This window comes from Rhinoraja longicauda, chromosome 4, assembly GCF_053455715.1.
Source record: "Rhinoraja longicauda isolate Sanriku21f chromosome 4, sRhiLon1.1, whole genome shotgun sequence".
NCBI classification, from domain to species: Eukaryota; Metazoa; Chordata; class Chondrichthyes; order Rajiformes; family Arhynchobatidae; genus Rhinoraja; species Rhinoraja longicauda.
Window position 1 is genome coordinate 29,680,326 of NC_135956.1, and position 19,696 is coordinate 29,700,021.

General features: G+C 41.9%; 1 protein-coding gene across 2 annotated transcripts in view; it reads right to left on the bottom strand.

The window, feature by feature from the left end:
- Positions 1-19,696, bottom strand: part of ca8 (carbonic anhydrase VIII) — a 90,403-nt gene that overhangs the window by 26,607 nt on the left and 44,100 nt on the right. For both annotated transcript variants that reach the window (XM_078398567.1, XM_078398568.1), the window contains exons 4-8: positions 15,160-15,284; positions 10,932-11,027; positions 2,959-3,021; positions 411-459; positions 188-300 (exon numbers count right to left, since the gene is read on the bottom strand). In XM_078398567.1, the coding sequence (XP_078254693.1) occupies positions 188-300; positions 411-459; positions 2,959-3,021; positions 10,932-11,027; positions 15,160-15,284 (446 nt within the window). The remainder of the gene's footprint in view (positions 1-187; positions 301-410; positions 460-2,958; positions 3,022-10,931; positions 11,028-15,159; positions 15,285-19,696) is intronic.

Here is a 19,696-nt window from a genome sequence, read left to right on the forward strand (position 1 = left end):
TATTTTTTGATTGATCTAAATGGTCACATAACTGCAGTTGACCAGCTTAGAAAAAATGTGATTTGAGTCAACTACACTCATCTTTGACCTTTGCTTTGAATCTGTGCAGGTGGTAGACTTCCAAGACTGTAACCTTTACTTAAAAGATAATGCTCCAGAAAGGCAGATTTTGTGCTTCATTGAATACCTGCAGCTGAGAGATGGTTAAAGGGTATCGGAATAGTATCCAAGCTACGTTTTCACTGCACGGAGGGATAGTCAGAGAGCCTTCATACACCCAGTAATCCCGAAGGAGTGGATCTAAAGGATTGACAAAACGAGAGAAATTGAAGACATTCTTTGCACAAATTGTTCCACCTGATTCTTTATTACTTTTAATTATATTTTAAATATTATAAAGATAAACTTACCAGGAAGTAATGTATTAGGATTAAAGCATGGCATGGTTTTCAATTTTCCCTAAATAATAATAAAAAATTATTTATGGCCACAAATAAAAATTATACACTCGCATGAAAAAAATTCACACAGTAGTCAAATGAAGATATATTTCCAGAAATTCATCCACAGTTGCTAGTGCTGAAGGCGTGATGAGGCAAGGGTTCAATATACCTATCCACTTTTGAAATTCAATTCCATTTAAGTTAACCAAAAACTCTCAGTGAAAAATAATGATTTCCTCGCTGATGGTTTTGTATCAATTTTAACCTTGTTTCAAGCTAACACAAACATTTAAACAATAGTTTCCAATTCACAACTAACATTTGGAAGCAAATCCATATAATTTCATACACATTCCCTCACTGAACAGCGTTTAAAAAATTAATCCATAAAATTTGTTTTAATATGACCGAATAATTCTCATAATGAATGCACTCCCCTCCCCCCTCTCCAAAAAACAATTTTCACCTCTTCCTCTCCGAAAGATGTTAGTTTCATCTGGGATAGAGATCACTTATTCCTCACGTAGAAACAAAAAAAACTGCTGATTGCTGGTTAATGCACAAAAGGACACAAAGTGCAAGACTAACTAAGCAGGTCAGGCAGCATCTCTGGATAGGTGACGTTTCGGGTTGAGACCCTTCTTCAGTCTGATTGTGTGTGGATGGGGAGGGGGGGGGGAAGAAACCTGGAAAAGGGGAGAGGCAGGATAAAATGTGGCAGGCAATGGATCAACATAGTTAAGGAGGTTTATTGATAAGTAGATGGTTGGAACAAAGGCCAGAGATAAGAACAGAAGGTGAAGAGTTGTGGATTGTGAAGCCAGAGGGAGGAAAGTATCAAGGTCTGGGGAGAATTAGAGGTTACGTAAAATTGGAGAATTCAATGTTCATACCGTTGGGTTGTAAGCTACCCAAGCGGAATACATGGTGCTGTTCCTCCAGCTTGCGTATATCCTCACTCTAGCAATGAAGAAAGTCCAGGACAGAACTGGTCAGTATGAGATGCAGTAAAGCACACACACTGAGGAAGAAAAATAATGAAGGGACAAATTCTTTTTGAAGCTATGCTAACGTGCCTGGCTAACATTAGGATATCTTATAGTTCAACTTTCCAGAGCTTGGGAACATCATTAAAAACCACATGCATGATACTGGCATCTAAGTGAAGACCACCTACAGCTAAGACCAAGGAGATATTCTGAATAACATTGTTGCCAAGAACAGTAACTGGCCAGTCCCTCATTAACAAGATGTTCACCTATTTGCTTGATATGCATTTCACTTACACTCCTGATACAGATAGGAACACCCAATTCAACAAAGCCCATTCGCCCTCTTTACAGCCTTAATAAAATCTCAGTTACTGAGGTACATCCACCTTACATTTAAAAAAACAGAACAAAGGCAAATAAAAAATAAACTTTTAATTGCCTAGATGTGATGGGCATTAATGGGTAGATTTTGTGCTCAACAGAAAGCGTATGTGTGATCTCCCAGTGGTGAACTTGCAGGGAAGAAACTAGCTTGATTTTTAGTATCTTGGTCACAAAAAAGAAAAATAACATTTGATAACCAGTTAAGCTCCATCACAAAGATAAACAACGTTCTGGCGTAACTCAGCGGGTCAGGTAGCATCTATGCAGAAATAGATGATCAATGTTTTGGGTCGGACCCTTCTTCAGACTGATTTTAATGGGGGCAGTGGGGAAGAGAATGCTTGAAGAGTTTTTGGGGCAGGGAAAAGTCTGGCAAGTGATAGGTGGATACAGATGAGGGAGTATATATTTGGCAGATGGCTGTACATTAAATTAAATTCTCCAATTTTAGATAACTAACCAATAAACATCCACTCTCCCCTCCTTACCCCATGCCCCACATGGATGCACACCCATTTCTCAGTTTTTGGAGATAACTGTGCACAAATTGAATGCCACATCTTTTCCATTAGAAAGGTGATTAGACCTCATAAATGTATATTTCATTGCAAAGCACTGAGGATATCCATGGGAAAAGGAAAGCATCATAGTATGTATGTGCAACAGATTCATTTCCTTTCTGGCATGTCTTCCGTCATTTTAGTGGAAATTAGATTGTCCAACTGTAATGCTGCATGGGAAACAACAATCTTATCAGTTCCCCATGTGGCTGAGCCCCTGTCACTGCTTCATCATGCCTAGTGATTCGTGCAAGAACAAATCACTGAACAAGCGAGTTTGCAATTATGTCCATTAGAGGAAGTGAAGCTACTGTCGTCAAAGCAGTGCCAATGAGATGTGCTTTTTCTCTAGGCAGCAGAAGGCTACGTGACCCAAATAGTACAAGCTACATTTTTATTGTGTTAACTTGCTTTATGTTTTTTTTTTGTTTACCCAATTTTATCCGGCTTACCTTGTCCCCATCATATGCATGTAAAACTGAGCTGCCTTTGCTAGTTTCCTTTATCTTACTTATAAGGATGTCGAGTCATCCATCGGATATTTTTGTTCCTTCTCGAGAAAAATGATTTATAGCTTACCTTGTATTGAATTTCCTGAAGGATTTCTGTGACTGCCTTTAGGCCCAAGTGCTCCTTTCCTATCTGTGTCAAACAAAAATATTCATTTATGAACAATAACCATTAAAGTGTGAAAATAAGAGAGAATTAAAAACATTCAACATCAAGTGGACAGCCCTACATTCAGGTATTACATGCATGAATAATATTTATATATTACACATCATGACACTGAATCTCATCCTTTACTCTATTTACAGTAAGTCATCATATATTAGTACCGAGTGCCACTAAGTCACTGAATAGAAATAAAATACATTTTAAGCTGCCATGCAGATTTTTATTTGAAAATTAAAATGACTACATCATACCTTGAGACTGAAGAAAAATTTACTCCTAATCTGAGGAAGGACATTCTTGCTGTTGAGGGAGTAGGTTCACCAGGTTAATTACCGGGATGGCGGGACTGTCATATGATGAAAGAATGGGTTAACTGGGCTTGTATTCACTGGAATTTAGAAGGATGACAGGGGATCTTATAGAAACATATAAAACTGTTAAGGGATTAGACAGGCTAGATGCAAGAAAAATGTTCCCTATGTTGGGGGAGTCCAGAACCAGGGGTCACGGTTTAAGAATAAGGGGTAGGCCATTTAGGGCTGACATGAGGACAAACTTTTTCACCCAGAGAGTTGGGAATCTGTGGAATTCTCCGCCACAGAGGCTAATTCACTGGATGTTTTCAAGAGAGAGTTAGATTTAGCTCTTAGGGCTAATGGAATCAAGGGATATGGGGAAAATGCAGGAACGGGGTACTGAGTTTGGAAGATTAGCCATGATCATGGCTCGAAGGGCCGAATAGCCAACTCCTGCACCTATTTTCTATGTTTCTATATACACAAGTGACCACAGACAGTTGAAAGGCTCTTCATTTTTCTTAAGCTAATGTATGTATGATGGACGGCATGGTAGTAGAGGTGTTGCCTTACAGCACCAGAGACCCGGGTTCGATCCTGACCACAGGTGCCGTCTGTACGGTATTTGTAGGTTCTCCCCGTGACTATGTGGGTCCTCTGGTTGGCTCCCACACTCCAAAGACATACAGGTTTGTAGCTTAACATCTGTAGTTGGAAAGTTACTAGAGAGTATTCCGAGGGATAGGTTATACAGGCATTTGGACAGGCAAGGGCTGATTGTGGATAGTCAACATGGTTTTGTACGTGGGATGTCATGTCTCACAAATCTGATTGAATTTTTTGAAGACGTAACCAAAAATGTCGATGAGGGCAGAGCTGTAGATGTTGTGTACATGGATTTTAGTAAGCCATTCGACAAGGTTCCGCATGGTAGGCTGCTCTGGAAGGTTAGATTGCATGGGATCCAAGGAGAGATAGCTGAATGGATAACAAATTGGCTTCATGGAAGGAAGCAGAGGGTGATAGTGGAAGGTTGCTTCTCGGACTGGAGGTCTGTGACTAGTGGTGTGCGTCACGGTTCGATGCTGGGCCCGTTATTGTTTGTCATCTACATCAATTACTTAGATGAGAACATACAGGGCAAGATTAGCAAGTTTGCTGATGATACAAAAGTGGGTGGTTTTGCATTGTGAAAAATTGCAGCAGGATCTTGATCGATTGGCCAGGTGGGCTGAGGAATTGTTGATGGAATTTAATACAGAGAAATGTGAGGTGTTACATTTTGGTACGTCTAACAAGTGCAGGACCTACACAGTGAATGTAGGCCTCTGGGGAATGTTGTAGAGCAGAGTGATCTAGGAGTGATCTAGGAGTGATCTAGGAGTGCAGGTGCATAGTTCCTTGATTCCACCTTCCGCAGGTAGATAAGGTGGTTAAAAAGGCTTTTGGCACATTGGCCTTCATCAGTCAGAGAATTAAGTATAGAAGTTCCAGTTGTCAATTTCTCTACATCGGCGAGACCAAACGCAGGCTCGGCGATCGTTTCGCTCAACACCTTCGCTCAGTCAGCCTTAATCAACCTGATATCCCGGTGGCTGAGCACTTTAACTCCCCCTCCCACTCCCAGTCTGCCCTTTCTGTCATGGGCCTCCTCCAGTGTCATAGTGAGGCCCACCGGAAATTGGAGGAACAGCACCTCATATTTCGCTTGGGCAGCTTACAGCCCAGCGGTATGAACATTGACTTCTCTAACTTTAGATAGTTCCTCTATTCCTCTCTTCCCCTCCCCCTTCCCAGTTCTCCCACTGTCTTCCTGTCTCCACCTATATCCTTTCTTTGTCCTGCCCCCCCCGACATCAGTCTGAAGAAGGGTCTCGACCCGAAACGTCACCCATTCCTTCTCTCCTAGATGCTGCCTGACCTGCTGAGTTACTCCAGCATTTTGTGATACCTTCGATTTGTACCAGCATCTGCAGTTATTTTCCTACATAGAAGTTGGGAGGTCATGTTGCCTTTGTATAAGACATTGGTGAGACCGCATTTAGATTATTGTGTTCAGTTCTGGGCACCATGTTATAGGAAATATATTGTCATGCTTGAAAGGGTTCAGAGAAGATTTACGAGGATGTTGCCAGGACTAGAAGGTCTGAGCTATAGGGAGAGGTTGTGTAGGCTCGGACTCTATTCCTTGGAGCGCAGGGGATGAGGGGTGTTCTTATAGAGGTGTATAAAATCATGAAAGGAATAGATCGGGTAGATGCACAGAATCTCATGCCCAGAGCAGGGTAACCGAGGACCAGAGGACATAGGTTCAAGGTGAATGGGAAAAGATTTAATAGGAATCGGAGGGGTAACTTTTTCTCACAAAGGGTGTGTATGGAACAAGCTGCCAGAAGAGGTAGTTGAGGTTGGAACTATCCCAACGGTTAAGAAACAGTTAGACAGGTACATGAATAGGACAGGTTTGGAGGGATATGGACCAAGCGCAGGCAGGTGGGACTAGTGTTGCTGGGACATTGTTGGGCCAAAGGGCCTGTTTCCACACTGTATGGCTCTATGACTCTATGATTCTATGATTGTAAGTTGTCCGTAGTGTTAGTGTTAGTGTACGGGGATTGCTGGTCGGCACAGAATAGGTGGGGCGAAGGGCCTTTTTTCGCATTATATCTCAAAACTAAACTAAACTCATTGTATAAATCTGTTCCTACAACGTGGTGAGGAATTAAGGGGGAAATGAGGGAGGTAGCAGGAAGATGCAGACTTCTGCATTAGGATTTTTTGATACCCAAGCCACCACAGATATACATGACCATGATTTACTAGGATTCTGACCGAATTCTAAATGCCTTTGAGCTAAATGGCAATCTCTGTAGACTTTTCATTTAGCCATGTGACTAAGGATAAATTTGCACTTCAACTTTGAAGAACAGGTACAGCAAGATGTGTCACAATGTAATGAAATAGTAGATGGTATGATTCTTTTCTATATCAGAAAGCTTAGCCGTGAGCACTCTCCAAATTAACAGCAAAAGCCTTATCCTAAAAATATGTTTTTACTCAGCTTTGACGTATCTAACACGTTACATATAACATTAGTATCAGTGTCATGCGCATGATTCCATTCCAGTAACTTTCCTAACACTGATGCTTGACTCAATGGTCTACAGTCGCCAGGTTTTTCTTGGCCGTATTTTTTTAAATAGAGACACTTCATTATTCACCTGCCAGTCTTCCGGCACCTCGCCTATGTCTAACGATGATTCATGTAACTGCAATTTATCCTCCAGCTTCCAAAATGCCCTTGGGTATATCTGATCAAACTCAGGAGATTTATCTACCTTCATCCTTCTTAGGATACCCAGCATCTTCTTGACTGCAATCTGGACTATCCAAGACATCTCCATTAACTGTCCCAAATTCACTGTTCATCATATGTTACTCCATGTTAAAAACAGAGGAGAAATATTCATCGAGGATCTTGCTCATCTCATGTGGCTTCACACATAGAAATCAACCGGAGATGCCCCATTCTTCCTCTAATTATCCTTTTCCCCATAATACAATTATAAAATCTCTTTGGATTCTCGTCCCACAGGAACGTGCAAATCTTGAACTCTCAGTATCGTAATGTTCTTCTTAATCAATAAAACAACTCCCATCTCCTCTTTTACCCCACCTTTATCTCACCTGCAACACCTGTATCATGGAATACGAAGCTGCCAGTCCTACCCCTCCCTGAGCCAGATTTCCACAATGGCTATATCATCCCACTTGCATGTACCCATCTATGATCTGAGTTGATCCACTTTATCCATCAGGCCTCCAGCATTCAAATAAATGCAATTTAATCCAATCATCATTGCTCACTCCCTGCCATGCTTCTGCCGATCCTGTCAACTGAACTTGATGGCATTCATGTCAAGCTTCTCCACTGTATTGGATCCCGTCTACCTGCTAATGTAGTTTAAACCCTCCCGAGTAACGCGAGTAAATGTTCCTGCCAGGATATTGGCCCTCTCCAGTTCAGGTACAACCTGTCCCTCTTGTACAAGTCACCTATGTCCCAGAAGAGACCTCAATAGTGCAAAAATCTGGATTACTTCCCCCTGCACCAACTTCTCCGCCCCATATTCACCTGTCCGATCTTCCCATTCCTACCTTCATTGCACCCATGACACCAGGAGTAATCCCGAGATCACTATATTCACTCTGATGGATGTCATCCCTTTTCCCATCTTTGCTGTGAGTGCCAATGTGCACAACTACTTCTGGCTGCTCACTCTCCCTCTTGATAATGTGCTGCAGTTGCTCCAAGACATCATATACACTGGCACCAGGGAGGCAAAACAGCATCTTGGAATTCTGTTTGCAGCCTTAGAATCTCTTGTCTATTCCCCCCGCCCCCCCAAACTATAAACTCTTCTCTCACTAAAGCCTGTCTGACATTACCCTCTCTAACCCACTGTGCCTCAGAGCCAGATCTAGTGCCATAGACCTGACTGCTGCTGCTCTCCTCTGAACTATCATTCCCCACCACAAACAGTATATAACAGTACTCAATTGAGGGAAAAGGCCATTAGGGATTACTGCACTTTCTGCCTATTCCCATTTCCAAGTGGTCACCCATTTGCTTTCTGCCTGTACCTTAGGCATGACCACTTCATTATATCTCCAGTTTCCCAGTGCAGTCAGTCAGGAGCTGGAGCCCCATTCATTCAGGTGAATCACTCAGGGACATTGAAATTTTCCACAACTACTGTTCTTACAAAAAAAAATGTTAGTTAACATAATTTCCCCTGATCTCAACCCACATTCTTTGCATGATATTCTACAGGATCTTTCAGCCTTACTACTTACTCAATACCCTGATCCTTAAGAGCCTCAATGGAGATCCTCACACTATCATTAATCGAAATTTACCTTGCACTGAACAATATTCCCTTTATCCAGTATGTGTACAATGTGAACAGCTTCATTGTAATCATGTGTAGTCTTCCCACTGACTGGTTAGCACACAACAAAAAAAATGTTTCACTGTACCTCAGTACAGGTGATAATAAATTAAACTAAGAATCTTCCTTGCTTCACCAATAATTCTTCTACATTACTAATCATTTGTGATCTGCCTGCAATTAACATTTCTGTTGCTGGATGGCAATGGAGGCAAAGACATCACAAAGAGCCACAAGGTCCTTAAGGGAGGGGACAGACAAGGGCACATCATCCAAGACCTTATCCATCTAAGGTTTGCGTGGATCATTGATGACAGTTAAACGTCCCGGAGGAGCAACGTCTGAACAGGTTTGGCCTCAAAGAATCCTCATTGAAACGAGACCTCCTGTAACCTCAAATAGTCTCGTGCCAGGACTGCTTTGCATTTGAAGGTCAAGGTCACGGTCATTCTCAGCTTCTTGTTCTTGGGTTAATTCCAGGCGGTTGCCGCTGATCTCCTCCATACCTGCTCACTGCTGCATTAAGGGAAGTCATTCAAGCTCCATATTCAAACCGAGAATACAAACCACTTTCCTTTCAGCACACTAGAGCAAATCAAGCGAGCACAAGAATCTGCTACCATTGCAGACTTCTGCCAAGTGTGGGGATTTGAAAACTAGACTATGTTATTCCTTACCTCCTAACATCCTCTTGCCAAGAGAACCTAGCTGTAATCATGGAAATTCTGCATTGCACATTTGAATGTACATCTGCCAACTGTGATCATGCTTTTTCACTAATCTGACAAGCTTTCTTTGAGCACTGCCCTTCCCTGAAACAGGCACAGGGAATCTCAAGAACAGAGACCTCCCAACATTTGATTTTACAAATTCAGAATTTTGATGTCCAAAATTCAGAATTTTACATCAAACTTCATAATATGCGAATTTTCAGCAAATAAAGCATGTACACCAAATGCGCATGCACGTTGCGCTACATTCATGTGTGAAAAACGACTATTATTTCCAACAGTCTGTAGTTTTTGGATTACATGTACAATGTCAGGCCTATCATGAGTATATTCTGCTATTTATAGAAAGGTTATTGAACAGAAATAATTTTTACAACACAAAGAAAAAATTGTTTTGTTTTGTTTTCCCTATTTTGCTTTTTCCTTACACAAAATGTATGACTAAGTTATGAAGAAAGAGTTCCATTTAAAACTGCACAAACCTAATTTCATTGAAGACATACTTTCTCCAGTGGTCTTCAACAGCAAATCACAACCGTCCATGTCCCTCCACCCCCCACTCCCCACCCCACTACCCTCGCCACCACGCCCATCCCCACCACGCCCATCCCCCACTCCCTCTCTACCCCCCCACCCCCACACTCCAACTCTACCCTCACTGCCGACTCCCCCCCTACTCCCCTCCCCCCTTCCCCCCGACTCCCGCCCTCCCCCCAATCCCGCCTCCCCTTCCCCCTCACTCCTGCCCTCCCCACCTTTCCCCCCACCTCCACTCCCCCCCATCCTCCTCCCCTCCTGTTCCCCCACCTCCACTCCCCCTCCCCCAAACCCCTCCCCCTCCCATCCTCCCCCAACCCCTCCCCCCCCCACCCCCACTCCCCACTCCCCACTCCCTTCCTCCACCCCCCCGACCCACACTCCCCTCTCCCCTACCTTGTACCCCATCCCCTCTCAACATAAACGGGCCTCGCTGCGCGAGGCGAGGCCAGTGGAGAGGCGAGCTCAGCGGCGGGGCCAGCGGTGAGGCGAATGGCAAGGCGAGGCCAGCGGCAAGGCCAGCGGCGAGGCAAGGCCAGCGGCGAGGCGAGACCAGCGGCGAGGTGAGGTGAGGCGAGGCCATCGGCGAGGCCATCGGCGAGGCGAGACTGGCGGCGAAGTGAGGCGAGGCGAGGCGAGGCGAGGCCATCGGCGAGGCGAGTCGGGGCCAGCGGCGAGGCGAGTCGGGGCCAGCGGCGAGGCGAGGCCAGCGGCGAGGTAAGGCGAGGTGAGGCGAGGCCAGTGGCAAGGCGAGTCGGGGCCAGCGGCGAGGCGAAGCCGGGCCAGCGGCAAAGCGAGGCCAGCGGCATGAGGCGAGCGGCGGGGCGGGGCGAGAGGCAGGGCGAGCGGCGAGGCATGTATTTTGCAGGAAAATGTGAGATGAAATCGGAATGGCGGAAATGAAATAAGAAAGCGGATACTTTCCGCCAAATTCGGAAGGGTTGGGAGGTCTGAGAACACTATTCTGGGAACTTCACAAATTTAGAACACAATCTTTAGGGAACTTTTATAGACAGATTTAGGATGACACAAAAGCCTCGGTAGTTAAGTGTTTTTTTTTAATTACTCCTCAGACTTCCATGTTTTCTAGTTGAAGCTGATTATCAGATGGAGTCAGAGTCAGAGTCATGCAGCACGGAAACAGGCCCTTTGATTCAACTCGACAATGTTGACCAAGATATCTATTTCAGCTAGTCCCATTTTGTCATGTTAAATGATCATTATGTCAACGAAAGAACTACAATGTTCAATAAAATAGTTAACTGGCACTTTCTCAGGAACAATTAGAAATGGGCATCAAATATCTTAACCTGTGAGAAACAACCACATCCTGTGAAGAATTTGAAGATTGTATTTACCTGAACAAATAAAGCAATGATTGCTATCCCATTTTTCTTCCCCAAAGCTTCTTCAATGTTATTGAACAAGGTAGAATTCCAATGGATAAGATGGAGCTGAAAACATAAATGTTGTATACATCAGTAAAACAAACTTTTTTTTTTTTAAAGCGCCATATATTTAAATCTGGAAAGCCCAAACATAATGTTATGGAGTATTCAATGGTACTTTCTATTGGCTTTTAGGAAACAAAGAATAGTCTTTTATTCTTGAATTTGGCTCAAAATAAAACAATCAGTGCAGAACAAAACAAAGTTAATCTTGACCATCCTGTGTGTCACATTTGCTGCTAGAACACAGCATCAAAAGCCTTCCTTCCATTTGTGGTCCAAGCATTGATTGCTTGAGTGCGAGATAACCTTAAACTTTTAAGTTGGAAAAAATTCAAGCTTGCCCTCATTGATAAAAAGAGTTGCTTTGGTTCATCTTAATGAAAGCATATCAATTTTATGAATCATAAGCAAGGAGTCTTATCATGATCTATTTTGAATACTACTTAAAAAATTGAAGGTATCACAAAATGCTGGAGTAACTCAACGGGTCAGGCAGCATCTCTGGAGAGAAGGAACGGATGACGTTTCGGGTCGAGACACTTCTTCAGTCACCTGTTCCTTCTCTCCAGAGATGCTGCCTGACCTGCTGATATACTCCAGCATTTTGTGATACCTTCGATTTGTACCAGCATCTGCAGTTATTTTCCTACACAACTTAAAAAATTGAAGCGAGTTCAGATCATCCCCTTCTCAATTCAATTTGTCAACCACTAACTCAGTCGTTGTACAATTAATTCTCAAATTTACTCCACAAAAATATTCTTCTTGGCTATATGAACTATAAAAGAGCCGAGTATTACAGTTTCTTTTTTAATCTGACTTTTGAATGTAGGCTTAAAATTTGCAATCTTTCCAATGTCAAAATACATCAGAGATTTATTTCACCATTTTGGAATAAACACCACCTTTGGAAATTTGTTTGTACAGAATCCATTTGAATCTCCTGAAAATTTTGACTTTTCATGGTGAATATCTGGCATACCAGAGGTCACAATGCAAGATTTTCCTTATTAATGGTCTTTAAGATTCAAGTAAATATACATTTCATTGGTCCACTCTTTAACTGCCATCACTTTAACTAGTACTAAAGATAATTAATTACTTTGCCTAGTCCTTCCATATTTTTATTCTTGGTTTCGATAAACCTCTAATGTACCTCAGTATTTTAGACTCATAGTATCAAGTAGCAAGGAAACAGACTCTTGGTCCACCAAATTGGCAGCCATTCACACTAATTTTATGATATTTTCCTCACATTTCCATTAATTATCCCCAGCTTCGATTATTTGCCTAAAGACTAGTGGCCAATAAAGATGCCTGCATTATTTGGGAGTTAGGAAGAGGTGACCGTATTCAAACATACAAGATTCTCATGGCACTTTACAGGTTAGATGCCAAGAGTGGGAGATTCCCAAACAAAGGAATATGGCTGCAAAGTAAAAGGTTGGTCAGTTAAAGATTCCATCCCTCCAGAGGTAATGAATCTCTTGAATTCTCTCCTAAATGCTAAATGTATTTGGCATCACAATGGTTCAAGTGTTATCTCTCTTGCCTCACAGCTCAAACAACCTGGTTTCAATCCTGACTTACGTTGTTGTCTGTGTGGAGATTGCATGTTATATCTGTGACTGTACATATTTCCTCTGGGTATTCCTGGAGCTTCCTCAAACATCCCACATAGTGGAAGGTCAAATGCTTACTATGCTGTAAATTATCGAGTGTATGGCACCATAATCAGGTACGAGTGGATGAACATGTGAGAGAAAAGGTTACAGGAAAATAACGGGGAAATGGCACTGTGGGAACAGGCATAGATCCTGATGGGTCAATTGGCCTTTCATGTAATAATAAAGTAAAAAAACATATCGTCAACCTGTTTCAAATTTAGTTTTTATCAGCTCTTACTCTACACATTATTTATCTACTCGTGTTAAAAGTTAGAATGATTTTTGCTTGAACTACAGCTCTTGGCAAAGTATTTCACAACAATTTTCTGTATTGCGCAAGTCTAAATTTTTCTTTTTCTTGGGTGACAAATTTAAATTGATAACCTTTATTAACTCACTTGCCAGCACAAAGAAATAAGTAAGGCCCTCTGGATTTATCCTTTCAAATCCATTCATTACTTTAAATGCATTAAATTTATTTTAGTATTCCCTGCTCGAATAAAAAGGTTTCCATTGTCAAAGGTCTCAATTTATAATCCTAATACACATTCACATGCTCAGGTGATTGGATTTATCCTTTAACTCTCCACAACCGTATACTTTCTACAAGAATTTTGAACAAAGTGCACCATATAGTCCAATAGACTCAAATTTAATATTACTTCTTTGCTGCAGTACTCTATGCCATAAATTCCAGCTCTCAAGATGATATTTGTAATCTTCAGTTCTGTTCTAAAAATCTAGCATGCTGGCTTTTTGCAAAAGTTATGATAATGCATCATTAATTGCTTTAGCGATTATTCTACAATCACAAAATGAATGTGTTGTAAAATCACAGCAGCGTTTTTTAATGCTGCAGTTACGGAGTTGTCCTAAACAGGTGTTGTGCTGCAAAAGTGCAATAAAGGAGGTGGGGCAATTTCTTTTTTACATGGGAATCAAATACTTGATTCTCTTGTGAAAGGAGGATAAGCCTCTTCTTCTTTTAATACTTGCTCAGAAAAGCCTTCCTTTTCATGTCACATTCCCTTCATTTGTTAGCATCTAATATGCCACCACCATAGAGCACAGGCCAAATAATATGAAAAAAAGATCACTCAAGATTTTTCACAACTTCGGGCATTAGCTTGCTTGGAATAAAATCTGTGTTGAAATCCAAATCACTGATTACAGAAGTCCTGAAATAGTACGACCATCCTCCTCCTTCCAATGGAGAGGAATATATTATTTATTTTAATGAGAAAACAAAATCAAAGTGACCTTGCTTTCAGAGTGAGATATTCCAGCCGAGATACTCATTAACCTTATTTAAAAAGGTTTATTGCAATATTCCCAATTTAAAAAGTGATCTTATGCACAGGTAGCCGTATTTAAAAGGAAACCTAATTAATAGTATTAAAATTGGAATGAGAGTGACCTTTTCAACGAAGACCACACATGGCCATTACTGAAAAGTTATTACCATAATAAATAGGTGAGAAATCAAAGGCAGCGATATGAAGAACAGATAGCAAACTAAATCATGAATGTCAATGACAAAATAAAAATGTTTTTTCCATTCAAAAAGGAAATATGTTCAAAATGTTCAGGCTTTCAAATTATGAAACTGAAGGCAAGAACACCATTCCTCTTTGGAAACCTCCTGTTTTCTTTCCTCTTTAAACATCATCAGCCTGGTCAATCTAATCAAAAGAAAGTGAGAGCTCACAAAAAGAGTGTAGAAGAATAAACAAATCAAAAAACACTATAAATATACAAAATTATTGGATTTAGGGTAGTAGTGAAAGGGAAAAACAGCCAAGAAAAGTAACAACATATTGCAAAGGTATATAGGATCCACCATTCAATTCCTCACCACCAACTGAAAAATGCATCACATTCTACGAAAGGTGGTGTTAGTCAGAGTATCCTTTTGAACCATTTGGCAAGGACAGCACCCTTTTGTTACTGCAAGCTAAAAATACTCAAAGCTGTATGTTACATTTTTTAATAGAGTATAATTGCGTAAGTATCAATAGAAGAATAGAAGCAATTGCTTATCAACTTAAATTACCATCTACAGTGAAACCGACAGAATATGTTCTTAAGAGACAATGTGTCAGTTTAAGGTGGGGAGGTTACAGAATTTTATTCTTCCCTCTGGACTTCCCCTCCCCCAAGAGAACATTATTTTCTACTTGTCAATTCCTAGAGTAACTTTTAACTGGTTCTGTAGTTCCTAATCGAAATTGAATTAAAATCAATTTGGCACATATAAAACAAATTATGCTCTCTAATTCATCAAGTGTATTATATCCAATTTGTAGTATGGAAACAGACATTATAACAGAATTACTTGTACTGCAACACATTCCTTTTCAAAAAGAAGCAATGTTTTGTATGTTTGGGGAAAAAAAAAATCCAAAGTAGTAAACTCAGATTTTATGGCACAAACAATTCAAGAATATATGCTTTGGTCTCGCACCTACCTCCATGGGAAATGCTTTAAAATTAACAGTATGTTCAGAGCCACGCTGGTTCTCTTTACCCCAGTGAAATCGAACTTCATGTAATTCATATTCATGGTTTTCAAGCAATGGACCGCCAGTCAAAACTGTAATTGAAAAGCGATTTTTAAATAACTATAAATTAAAATAAAGTAGTAATTAAGTCATCTGGACACATTGGCCTACAAGTTCTATTATGGGGCACACCATTTGTTTGTTACACAATGCAACTCTATCCAAATTCCAGGTGCTAAATGAGTGACCATTACACCAGGAATTTGTTCCAAATGTGTGCGCAAATCACACACCCACAGTAAGGCATATTTTGATGTCATTTATTGAAATGTTTACACGTTTATAAGGTCTCTGTTGGTCTGCAAGCCCTCTTTGGAAGGTTGCATTAAAGGAGGGATCACAACCTTATACAGCACATTTCCATAGAAGCATCTCTGTTTTCCAATTCCTAATTCTCTATTAGGTGGTTTTCTTCCAATTCATTCTATCCACAAACTCCACCTTCTTCCTTCACCTCACTGTTCGCATCTCCTAACCTCCTCTTCTCCTGAATTCCATTTCGCTTTGGTCAATTCCTGTCCCAGCCTCAAGTACATTCAACAAGCAAGCCTAACTCCAGTTTTTATTCCCCACTTACTATCTAAACAGCCACCGCCACCCCATTTCTTCCTACACCTCAAATCAATCTCTACTCCACTCGTAACCTGTGTTAATCCCTGTCCTCAGTGCAAGGACCCATCTAATTTCTTCCACGACTTATGGAATTGTATAACTACCAGAAAGAAATGCCTTAAGTAGGCCTTAAAGAATGCACAGAGTATGCAAGACCTATCCTTGAACTTTGTGTGCAGTTCCAATTTCTTCATCAAGAGCCTTGCATAAAACAGGTGCCGGACTCAAGGCAACACCATTTTAACATGTCATTTTTGGGCAACAACAATTTCTGTATAATTTACTTTGGCACAGATATAACAGTTTATTGCGTTTTTTTATTTATACAAGCTTTTTATGAGTAAAATATGTTTATATGGTTTTTGCTTAGTAATTTGAACTGAATACATGAAATGCTACTCGGAATAACAGAGACTAAATTGCTTTTTTTAGGTCATAAAATGACCTAGAAACAAAGCTCTGGATCTATCATTACACAGAAAAGTTAATTCCCTGTATTCATCAGCATTAGAGTTAAAAATAGTGTTTTAATTGAGTGCTTTAAAATTCAAATATGACAAAAGTAGACCATGTAATTTATTACAGATTTAAAAATCTGCAAATTATACATTACTTTCCTCATTAAGTATACAAAATTCTATAAAACAAATTATCTTGTGTTGACATGTCCTACTTGAATAGATGTAGTTCCTCCTTTTGACATGCCATAAAAAAAGAATTCTTGTGGGATAACTCAATCTGGATCATAAACTAGGTGAATTATTTTTGTTCCACTTGAGCATACCAAAATGATTTCTTATCTGCCTTTGCCACAATTAATCATCAACTAATTGCAAGCAATGGGAGAAGCTCTCCAGGAACTAAATTACATGATCCTCCTTCAGGGGCACTACATTGTCAGAATATCTTCTTTCTAAAGCGAGACACTGTGTTGCCAAAGGTAGACACAAAGTGCTGGAGTAACTTAGCGGGTCAGGCAGCATCTCGGGAGAGAAGGAATGGATGCCGTTTCGGATCGAGACCCTTCTTCAGACTGATGTCAGGGGAGGGGCCAGGACAAAGAGAGAATGTAGTCGGAGACAGGAGAACTGGGAAGGGGGAGGGGATAGAGAGGGAAAGCAGGGACTATCTGAAGTTAAAGAAGTCAGTGTTTATACTGCTGGGATGTAAACTACCCAAGCGAAATACGAGATGCTGTTCCTCCAATTTGCGCTGGGCCTCACTCTGACAATGGAGGAGGCCCAGGACAGAAAGGTCAGATTGGGAATTGGAGGGGGAGTTGAAGTGCTGAGCCACCGGGAGATCAAGTAGGTTAAGACGGACTGAGCGGAGGTGTTCAGCGAATCTATCGCCGAGCCTGCATTGGTCTTGCCGATGTAGAAAAGTCGACACGTGGAACAGCTGATACAGTAGATGAAGTTAGAGGAGGTACAGGTGAACCTCTGCCTCACCTGAAAAGATTGTTTGGGTCCTTGGATGGAGTCGAGGGGGGAGGTAAAGGGACAGGTTTTGCATCTCCTGCGGTTGCAGGGGAAATTACCTGGGGAGGGGGTGGTTTGGGTGGGAAGGGACGAGTTGACCAGGGAGTTTCGGAGGGAACGGTCTCTGCGGAAAGCAGAAAGGGGTGGAGATGGGAAGATATGGCCAGTAGTGGGATCCCATTGGAAGTGGCAAAAATGTTAGAGGATTATATGTTGTATGCGACGGCTGATGGGGTGGAAGGTGAGGACAAGGGGGACTCTGTCCTTGTTACGAATGGGGGGAGGGGGAGCAAGAGCAGAGCTGCGGAATATCGAGGAGACCCTAGTGAGAGCCTCATGTATAATGGAAGAGGGGAACCCCCGTTTCCTAAAGAATGAGGACATCTCCGATGCCCTGGTATGGAACACCTCATCCTGGGCGCAGATGTGGCGTAGACGGAAGAATTGGGAGTAGGGAATAGTCTTTACAGGAAACAGGGTGGGAAGAAGTTCCCTGTTTCCTGTAAAGATCTTGACTACACTTCTTCCCACCCTGTCTCCTCAATATTCTGCAGCTCCGCTCTTGCTCCCCCTCATTTGTAACAAGGACAGAGTCCCCCTTGACCTCACCTTCCACCCCATCAGCCGTTACTCCAGCACTTTGTGAATAAATCGATTTGTACCAGCATCTGCAGTTATTTTCTTATACATACAACATATAATCCTCCAGCATGTTCACCCCCTCCAACGGGATCCCACTACTGGCCACATCTTCCCTTCTCCACCCCTTTCTGCTTTCCACAGAGATCGTTCCCTCCAAAACTCCCTGATCAACTCGTCCCTTCCCACCCAAACCCCCTCCCCAGATACTTTCCTCTGCAACCGCAGGAGATTCAACACCTGTCCCTTTACCTCCCCCCTCGACTCCATCCAAGGACCCAAACAGTCTTTACAGGTGAGGCAGAGGTTCACCTGCACCTCCTCCAACTACATTCACTGGTTCCAGGAGTCAACTTCTCTACATCAGCTAGACCAAGCCTCCTCCATTGTCAGAGTGAGGCCCAGCGCAAATTGGAGGAACAGCACCTCATATTTCACTTGGGTAGTTTACACCCCAGCGATATGAACATTGACTTCTCTAACTTCCGATAGTCCCTGCTTCCTCTCTCTATCACCTCCCCCTTCCCAATTCTCCCAGTAGTCTTCCTGTCTCCGATTACATTCGATCTTTGTCCCGCCCCCTCCCCTGACATCTGTCAGAAGAAGGGTCTCGATCCGAAACATCACCCATTCCTTCTCTCCCGAGATACTGCCTGACCCGCTAAGTTACTCCAGGACTTTGTGCCTACTTTCAATTTATACCAGCATCCACAGTTTTTTTCCTACACTGTGTTGCCAAAGTGGATATAAAAAAAACATTACTTTTGTTTTTAAAGAGAATGGGAGAATTAGATTCCCAGCTAATAGTTAGCCCTTAATGAGCAATAGCATAAAGTGTAACTGATCTGTTATCTCAATGTAGTTTTAAGGCCTTGCTATGCACAAGTAACTGTCATTTTGGCCTTCCAAGTTACATTGATCACTCTTCAACCTTTGGTTTTCTGAAGGGGAGATCTTGCCTGACAAAATTATTTGAGGAAATAAATAGGACAGATAAAAGGGAATCAGTGGATGTTGTTCACCTAGATTTTCAGAAAGCCTTTGATGAGATGAGGCTGCTAAAGATGAGAGCTCATGGTATCAAAGGGAAGATACTAACATGGATAGCAGTTTGGCTGGATGGCAGAAGGCAAAGAGTGGCAATAATAGGGGGCTTTTTCTGGTTGGCTGCTGGTGACTAGGAGAGTTCCGCAGGGATTGGTGCTGGGGCTGCTACTCTTCACGTTGTACATCAATGATTTGGATGAGGGGATTGAAGATTTTGTGGCCAGGTTTGCAGTTGATAGTGGGCAGAGAAGTGGCAGATGGAATGCAAAATAGCGAAGTGTGGAGTCTTGCATTTTGGTAGTAGGAATAAATGCGTAAACTATTTTGTAAATGGGGAGAGAATTCAGAATTCGGAGGTGCAAAGGGACTTGGGAGCACTGGTGCTGGATTCCCAAAATGCTAGTTTGCAAGTCGGTAGTAAGGAAGGCAAATGCTATGCCAGCATTTATTTAGAGAGGACTAGAATACAAAAACAAGGATATAATGCTGAAGCTTTTTAAGACGCTGGTCAGACCATATTTGGAGCATTGTGAGCAATTATGGATCCCAGATCCGAGGAAGGATGCACTGGCTGTGGTGAGGGTTCAGAGGTTTACGAGAACGATCCCAGGAATGAGTGGGTTAACACGTGATGAGCATTTGATGGCTCTGGGCCGCTACTCGCT